The 9938-nt window shown below is 33.3% G+C and overlaps 1 protein-coding gene across 1 annotated transcript; it reads left to right on the top strand.

The window, feature by feature from the left end:
• Positions 1-4406: 4406 nt before the first annotated feature.
• On the top strand, positions 4407-6199 carry LOC121324848 (homeobox protein goosecoid-like). The gene is made up of 3 exons (XM_041267060.1): positions 4407-4713; positions 5074-5333; positions 5582-6199. The coding sequence occupies exons 1-3, from the start codon at positions 4407-4409 to the stop codon at positions 5732-5734; spliced, it is 720 nt and encodes a 239-aa protein (XP_041122994.1). The 3' UTR covers positions 5735-6199.
• The last annotated feature ends 3739 nt before the right edge of the window (positions 6200-9938 follow it).

The following is a 9938-nucleotide window of genomic DNA, read 5'->3' as shown; positions in this document are numbered from 1 at the left end:
AGCTGTCTGGCACCGGGTTCTGCTTCATCTAACAGCTTGGAATAGGCTTGCCCCACCAATTAGACAGGGACAGTTTATTTACACTGGGCAGATAAGACATAGCTAATGATCTAAAACAGGGTCACTTTACATACTTGAAATGTTCTTTGTAGCCATTTTTATTTATTCATATACAAATAGGACTCAATTTGAACACATTTATTTCTGAATGTGCTTTTACCTTTGTTAAAAACCATTTCCCAGTGCCAAATGTATAGCCTATTTGTTACCACTACTTCATATGATTTACCTATATGAAAATGACTTTGATTAGGCCACTATGCGAGCATGAAAAAGAATAAAAAAATATTAATTTGTATAATTTTACACTGCTTGATTTGTTTAACCCATCAACTACATTTTTTTCTAATAATGTATTCACTTTGGGTTTTTCTGATCAAATCCTTAATGAACATTTAGATACAAAGAATGTTTTTTTTTTTCACAGTTTAAGTTGTAGGGTTGTCTAAAGCATGTCCACTCTAGACCATTTATAGATTTGATTGATCAATCTATTCAGCTTGTAAGTGGTGCCTTCACACCTCATTCACGGCTTGTAATTCCAAATGGAGATTTCTTTTGAAAAATCCTTTCGCGTTCAGCTTTTTGCTGCCACTTGATAGTTGAAATCTAAGAAATTGATGATAGGTGCAAAGTAAAGCCCAAAGAGCAAGTGTCTTTTCATATAAAAGGCTGAAATGTTTACATATCAAAAAGCTATAGGCCAATTTCTGTCAAAATGATACATGAAGTTAAGCAGTACGAATTTATTTAAACACTAGTCATTGTAGAAAAATTCAAGACCATATGCTTCTTTAGCATTTTTTTTTTTTTTTACAAATGCATTTGACCCATAACTTGGCAAGACACGCAAACTACATTATTCACTGCTTAAATGTAAAATCCTCATGACATTCAAATACAAGCTCTTCATTAATAAGAGTTTTATGAAAATGGAAACACAAGCTGTTATGATTGGGGGGGGGGGGGGGGGGGGGTTTGGGGGGGGGGGGGGGGGGGGGTTGAAAATTTAATTTTAAATTTTAGGTCCTTTTCGTTAATATTATTATTATTATATTATTATTTTATTATTATTATAATATTATTAATATATTATATATTATATTTATTATTGCTGTTGTTGTTGTGTTGTTCAGATCATAAACGCCAGGGTAAAAGTATACATTGTAGTGCAATTAAACTTTTCTAGGAACAGTATAGAAAACGGGAAAGAGCGTTGTAAGGCTGGCACCCTGCTTATTGGGTTGCTGTCCTGGTGTTGGTTATCTGTACTGAATGTACGCATGTGTATGTGTGTGTGCGTGCGTGCGTGCGTGCGTGTGTATGTGAGCTATAGCTATCCTTTCGTTCATTTGAGTCTTTGTGCCAGTTAAATACTTTACAGCTTAATCAATTTAGTTTTTATCATTTGGTTATGTAGCCTCACACGTTATTATAATACGTTACACTATAGATTTTTAGGATGAGTTTTTTTTTTTTTTTTTAAGAAATCCTTTAACTGTTCACAAAAACCTAATGCCATCAAACACGTATCAGTTAAATTGCATCTATTCTTCTTTTTACGTTTTATAAATATATCATTATAATACCATGTTAATAATAAAAACACCCCAAAAATGAACTTACCCACAACCAATACGCAGGGAGAACCTGTGTTAGAATGGTTTGCCTGCTCTTGATTTGTAATTTAATAGGTTTTTGGATATGAAATATTAAAAATGAAAAAAAAAAAAAGAAGTTGTATTGTAAATGCATATCAATCGATGGAACACATCAGCAAAATGTTTAGAAGAGCTAATTGTCCTTGAAATATCTCAGGTTGTGCTTATTATGTGAAATCAAGTCGCCTCTAATACATTTTCTTTCCTAGGGTTTGTGTCAGCAGCCTTGACGTTGTTTATATTCATCCAGCTTCATACTGTGACGTTTGAGTAATAAATAATTCCTTAGCAACATTGAAAAAAACAAAACAAAAACAAAACAAAAGAAACAAAACAGTGCTGTAATAAAATGCATCATTTCATTTTTTTTTTTTTTAACGTTCGAGGTGTGGAACTGTTTTTTATTTTTATGATCAGCGGTATTATTAGTTTGAGTTTTGTGATGTTAGCATTTCAAAATATTGTATACCCTATTGACTATGTTTATATAATTTAATCATTTAACAATTCATTGAAAATCCCAGCCAGAGGACGCCTGTTATGGGGTAATATAATTTTTCAAAAGTATAGAGATGTCTTAAACTAAACCCGTAATATCGAAATAGTTGAACAAATCTAATTGATGACAAATGCACACTGCAAAGGTGTTTTGAAAGACTTTCCAAAATACTATACAGGTGAAGTTACAATGTAGGCTAGACAGGAGCTGGGGAAATGCGTTCATTATTTCGTTAATTATTGATGTTTCTGTTTTGATGCATTCCTGAACAAAAACAGATTCACAAATCAGCATTTCTAATACAAAAAACAAATACCCTAAATGATCCCATTTAAATAATGGCCGCCCAGATGAATTACTTTTAATTTCTTGGCTTTTATTGCTGTTCCATAGGTATATTGTGTTTAATGTGTGTGTGTGTGTGTGTGTGTGTGTGTGTGTGTGTGTGTGTGTTAAATAGTAGTTTATATGCTATGTTATTTGTACTGAACTGTTTTATAAAAAATATGATTGTTTGATCAGTATGATATACGTTTTTAATTCATCCAGCAATACATTTGTTAAGTCGTTATAAATTAATTAAAAATAAACACAGTAGAATGATTTGTATCCCAAAGTTTATAATGAAAACACCGTCATCAAAATTTTGTTCTAAATATAAATTTGAGTCGCATTTGTATAATTCAATAACATGAACGGCCAATAGCATTTTAGAAATCAATTAATATTATACCCTCTAAATGAAAATTAAACAGACTGCTATATTGTAATAAGTATTTAGTAACTATAAGAATAGAAGCGCTAATGAGTGTTATCTTATCCCAGCAAGAATAGTTTGTTCCTTGAAAACAGATACTAATGGGGTGTTTATATTAAATGCATACAATTTCCTACCTACTTTGATGGAGTTGCTGATGGGGGTAAATGCATAATCTCTTCGTGCTCACCTCCTGTGGATTCTGTGTGACAGCCGTGCCAGACCAAAACTGTCCTGCAAATAACAAGCGAAGCAAATACTTGAGTTTTCTAACAAGTCAAAACCACAGGGTTTGATTACTTTGTTTACTAAAAACGAAAAGAATATATCTGAGAGCTTTGAATAGAAATATAAAAGTTATTTTGTTTATATGGAAACTTTTTTTTTGTTTTGTCAGGCTATATTAGTACATGGCTTTGGAGTACCTAACGTGTACCAAAACATTTCCATTATAACAGTGTGTTTAAATTGTTGTATTTGTTGCATTACAAAAGAAAATATACCAGTCGACATTCTTACTGATCAATTAAGACGAATTCAGTTGTCTTTTGTGAATTTGAAAATTCTTTGGAATTTGACCTTATGCATGGAAATGGTAAAGCGAAACTGAAAACTTGTTTTAATGCACATACCTGTGTGCCTATACACTGCTTTAAAATCCAGGATCTTTTCACGATGGTATATACTAAAATATCCCCTAATTTACCATAAATAATGTACCTAATCATTTTAATTAATGTGTGAATTATATTGCAAAATGTATTCGTGTAATATTTCAAGATTAGTTTACATAGGAACGAATTAAGTATAGATATATTATATTACAACGCAATCTATAAAAGGGTTGATATTTGCAACTTCCTGGTAAACGCCAAAACAAGAACCTTAAACAAAGGTAACATCTGCAATGATAGGTTAATAAAGGTGTTGACTGCAAATCTCCTTTGCGTACAACAGCATCAGTCAGATTAGCGTGTACAATTAGCTGCTACGATAGACATCGGTTAGAGCTTGGTGATTTTAACAAAAGTCTGCTAATTGAAAGGATTAACTTAATGTAATTAATGCTCAATACACAGATCGGTGTTTTTCACACCATTGTGTGCTAACCCCCAGTAAGAGCCAAATTGGTTTTGCTTGTCATCTGCATTTTTAGCAGAAGCTAAATACTCAGTGACGTCAGTCGGGTATAAAACAGGGGAGAGGTTCAGATGAACCACAAAAACAAGTCACTCAGTTGCGATTAATCCTCCCGGAGACCGTTTTAACAGTACAAGAAACTGAACTTGTTGTTGAAGATTGCTGCTTTCAAACGCGTTTGGTTTACTTTCTCAACAACCAGATTTGAAAAAAAAAAAAACTTTTTTTTTTTTTTTTTTTTTTACAGAGTTTTGTTTTATCTTCAAGGTTTTTTTTTTTTTTTTCTGTGATGCCTACTGGCATGTTCAGCATAGAGAGCATTTTAGCTGGCAGACCCGGCTGCAAGGAATCCGTTTTACTACATCGGAATGCTCCGGTCGTTTTTTCTAATTTGACGGATTCACTGTACGCTACCGATTATAGTGGGCTTTATGCTCACACAGGACCTCCTGCTTCAAACCTCCAGACAGTAAATGGATCTAGGCTTGGATATAATAACTATTATTATGGACAGCTTCACGTGCAGGGACCAGCTAGACCCGGTTGCTGTGGCACGATACCTCCTCTTGGCGCACAGTGCCCATGCATTCCTGCAGGTAACTCGGAATATCTCTTAAGACAATTGTTTTATGCAGTCATTGTATAATGTACTTCACCAGTACGCATAGTTTTAATATCCCTTTGAAATATAGACGAGACACAAAAAAATAAAAACGTCAAATGTGAAGTGGTGTTGCATTATTGCGCACTGTTAACAAAAAAGTACCTGTTATTAAAATACCTATACAGATATATACAGCAACGGAGAAAAAGTACACCGTTTCCTACTCTTAAAAGGTCAAGTATAATTATTTAGCATGTATTGCATTATTCATCTGTTGGAATTTATTTGTGTATGAGTGTGATGTAACTGTGCATAATGATTAATGGATATTTGTTTTGCATTGGGTTTTTAGGTTATGACGGTGCTGGCTCGGTGCTGCTGTCCCCTGTCCCACATCAGATGATGCCCTATATGAATGTAGGGACATTGTCTAGGACCGAACTTCAGCTTCTTAACCAGTTGCACTGTAGACGGAAGAGGAGACATCGTACCATCTTCACCGATGAACAGCTGGAAGCTCTAGAGAATCTGTTCCAGGAAACCAAGTACCCCGACGTTGGAACAAGGGAACAGCTGGCACGGAGAGTGCACCTTAGAGAGGAAAAAGTTGAGGTAAATATATGTTCCCACTCTGAAACACTTGGTGTTATTTTGCCTATTTAAAAAAATAAATAAATAAATAAAAAAAAATGCATATTACCGAATGTGTTTCTATGTGTATCACTGTGTAATGATGTCCATAAACAAGCTTACATTTGTTTGATGCTCGGCAGAAGCAGCTATATACACGTGGAGGTAACGCTATACGCTACATGTGTTGCTCCCAATCATATACCGTACTAATTTTGGTCTTGTTATAGGTTTGGTTCAAAAATCGCAGAGCCAAGTGGAGGAGACAGAAGAGGTCTTCTTCAGAAGAACCAGAAAACTCGCCAAAATGGAACAAATCTTCCAACACTTCAACAGAAAAAACAGAAGATGAAGCAAAAAGTGAAGTGGACTCGGACAGCTGATAAATAATTATATTTCCTAAAGACTTTGCACAAATGGATCTGTTTATCTTGCACATAGCCACTGCGTTTCCCTGGAGACATTCTGTAAATAGCGTACATAGTGTGTGGATTTTGAAGTAAGCAAATGTGTTGCATTGGTGTTGCACAAGTACATACCGTAAGGTTTATTTTTGTTGTCGTTTTTAACATGGATATTTATATTTAAATTGAATACAACTTTATTAAACGCACACTGGCTACATAAAGTAAAAAAAGTACCTGAAGGCTAAGGTGCTATAAATAGATTTTCCCAGGTTAAAACCTGTTAAAGAGCAATTTGCTTTAAGTATTTTCTCTGGGGTGAATTACTCCTTTGATTTGTGAAATCTGGAATTCTGTTAAGGGTTACTTTGAGCATCATCAATTATATGATATGCACACCATTTCAGTATTGAAATATTACAGTAAAGCCTGTAAAAATGTAAAAAAAAAAATACTAAAGTTACTATTATATATTAAATTGTGTTGCTTGTACTTGCAGTAAAAGCTGCAATCATGAAATAAAATGTTAATTACTTCACCACACTGCTCAGTCTTTCTCATCTCAGTAACTTACTGTAATAGTACCACATTTTTTTTAAACAACCATTTCAAAATTTTACAGTTCTGAAAATTACCCATAAATGTTGTTGAAGTTATGACTTAGGGATATATTTGTTTTCCTTAAACGTTACACATCCAATTTGTAGTTAACACACACATACATTTTATTAGGGGCTAATGCAGAATAAAGAAACAATTTAATCAAAATTAAAAAAAAAAAAAAAAAAAAATGTATCAAACTTTAGTTCAATATATATGTGTGTGTAAGATGTTTTGGGACAGGTCTGCTTAATAGGTGATTCACACTATTTGTAATTTCATTTTCTCAATTTATATAAAAAAAATATACAACATGTAGAATGTTAAGCTTATTCAAAATGCTTTACATGGTTTAAAAATCCATAAAGATACAGAACGCTATACAAATTTTAAAAAGTTCCCGGTGATATAAAATGATACATCTGTTGTTGTAGTGGACTGATGGAGTAGCTTCTGGATATAATCACAATTTTCTTAACATTCTTGAAATCACTTATAGTTTCTGTCCAATCTAACCCTTTTGCTTTTGTATGACACACACTTATTAAATGAACCATTTGAAACTAGATCATACTATGTGACTAAAACATTCTTTTAGGCTAGCATGCTAATAATAAATACATACAATTGTTTAATTAAAACCAGTGCGATTCAACAAAATCGAGCAATGCTAACCTACGCTCTTCTTTGGTGCATAAAGTAAAACTGTTAGAAGTCATGGCTACATTTCTATACACTTTATTCTAAATGGATTTCTATAAGTTTCTACAATAATAAAGTCGGTATTATCATGTTTAAGTGGAAAGGCTGCACAATAAACACGATCGTCAATAGCATATAGGGTACAATATTATAAACTTTCTTCATATTCAATGTAACTATTAGTTTTTTTGTGTATATTATGTAGAAATGTTGAAACACACAGCCTAAACAATATATAGCACTTACCAAACTTCAAACCAGAAGAGCAAACTATAGCATGAATCTTTGTTTCTTTCTCTCTTTCTTTCTTTCTTTTGCAAAATAATAAAACAAGAATTATTTTTGTAACATGTCTCAAAGTAAAATGACAGTTTAAAAAGTTCCAAGGTCTGGTATTCACAATAAATCATGTTTGTGTATTTGTTTTCTACAGGCTATTTATATTTTAATGAACTTTAAATTAATCAACTTTAATATCGGCCAGCTGTTGTAGAAATTAAATAAGGCAGATTTAAAACTTAGCTGTTTTTATTTTTTTATTTCTTTTTAGCACTGGAACTAACCTATATAGGAATATGGATATCTTGTTTATATTGAATTTGATAATAATAATAATAATAATAATAATAATAATAATAATAATAATAATAATAATAATAATAATAATACACACATACATACATACATACACAAAATATTTTGGTTTGCGGTTCCATAGAGATACACAGTGCCAAGGGGCATTTAGTCTGAAGATAGTTTTTAATCTATTCTGTATTTAAATAAGGGCATTGCATTTTTTAAAAGAGGCTAAACGCCATAAAGTGGGCCTACTTTGCTTTAATGTTATCCAAAAATGTCAAGCCAACACCTACTGTGCTGAAGGCCTACACTCATGAACCATTGATTGGTTGTGGTACAAAGGAGACAGCACCTCTAATACCCGTGTCCCTTGGAGGTGTCTCCCCCACCCCCCCTCAATGTATAATGGCCAGCACAAAACCTGCCTGGTTCAAGGTGTTGCTGCAGGCAGCATTCATTCCCAGCACTATAGGCTTACACAAATAAGTTGGTAGTAGGCTTTCATACCTTTTGTCTACTTCTTCGCCAACTTTTTGAGCATACAAGCATTCTCTTGTTGAATTTATGTAAAGGCACGAGCCAAAATATTCAAATGATAGGGTAAGTATTAACCTTACTTAGTTACATTACAGTACTCTATGAGCCAAAATGATGACTCATTCTAATAAAGGTGCTGACTTTGTGAGTCATGGTCAAACAAATTATGTGCCAAATTCATCCTGATTGTTGTGTAGATGCAACATACACTAACAGTTTGAAAACAACATTATCTAAAGTAATATACTAAAAACAATCAGACATACATCAATCAGTCTACTAACATAAACCTCTTCCACCCACCCCCAAAAGACTACAGTATTATACATATATTCCACATATTTCATATAAATACTGTTGCAAACGCACACATGCTATTTTTAAAACAGTGTAGTGCACAACGCAGTTACTTTAGAGTTGGCAATGATACAAACCATGGAACAAAATGTGTAATAGTAATAATTCTTTATCCGTCTAGCTGTGATTTATTTAGTGTTTCAGGACTGAAAGCCTGTTCGATATACATAACGCAGAGCCAGAGCAATGAATCATTTCATAATTGTTTTCACGAGGAGTCCGTATTCCATGAATTTCATACACACAGTATAATTCTGTTTTTATTTTTATACTAAGCTTTATTTCTTTGACCTTTTTATGCATACTTCACATCACTTGCAAAAACAGATCTACAGTCCAAGAAAATAACATTTTATATACACTACACTATACACTTTCTCTCTCTCTCTCTCTCTCTCTCTCTCTCTCTCTCTCTCTCTCTCTCTCTCTCTCTCTCTCTCTCTATCTCTATATATATATATATATATATAGAGAGAGAGAGAGAGAGAGAGAGAGAGAGAGAGAGAGAGAGAGAGAGAGAGAGAGAGAGAGAGAGAGAGAGAGATTTATCGTTTCTTGACAATTTGAAAGCTTCACATGTGATATTCTGCTTGTTTCTTTGGTAAACACTGTTCTTATGTAACTGTGGATTTATTTATTTTAAGAAAAATGCCAAGTTCCTTTCAAATATAGCCAGATCTCTATAAAAAATGATAGATATATTACAGCAGACTTTTGTTAACACACACAACAATGAATGTTTCTCAGCACTGGATGAGCTCAGTTCTTCACAGAGGAGATCAATTGGGATATACAGAGAACTGGACTACTTTACTCTGCTATGCTAATGCAAGTAAACTGAGACCTTGAAGTGCTATCATTGTAGTGCTTACTCGCTTTTGGGCCTGTTTTGTTTAAATTTGCCAATTATGCCTACTTATGTAGTTGACTTCGATAGGAGCTCACTAGGGACTATACTTAGAACACCAAATGCATTCAATTTAAGTCTATAGCCAGGGTGTGCTATACCAAAACAGTACTGCACAGAAACACAAGTACTGACTATCTCCTGCTAGGGGATGCCCCGTTGTATGTACAGTATGTTACTTTAAAGTTTTACATATATGAAATACTTATCCAATTGTGAAGAAACATGTGACAATCTACAGCACATGTTATTGAAGTTAACATCTGCACATATATCAAACACATACAATGTTATATGTACATACAGTGGAGATTTGCTTTTTACTTGATATTTCTCATTTTGTATTTACAGCCATGATGAAGAGTGCATGCTTATTGTTTTTTTTTTTTTAGTTTTATTGTTGTCTGTTGAAATATGTATAAATAAATCATGTTTGACACAAACTTAGCTTAGGAGGTACAAAGCAATAGATCAAATCGAAAAGTTATCTACTGTATAGTA

This window comes from Polyodon spathula, chromosome 12, assembly GCF_017654505.1.
Source record: "Polyodon spathula isolate WHYD16114869_AA chromosome 12, ASM1765450v1, whole genome shotgun sequence".
NCBI lineage: Eukaryota > Metazoa > Chordata > Actinopteri > Acipenseriformes > Polyodontidae > Polyodon > Polyodon spathula.
The sequence above is the reverse complement of the archived record's forward strand: the minus strand, read 5'-3'. Positions and strand labels throughout refer to the sequence as shown.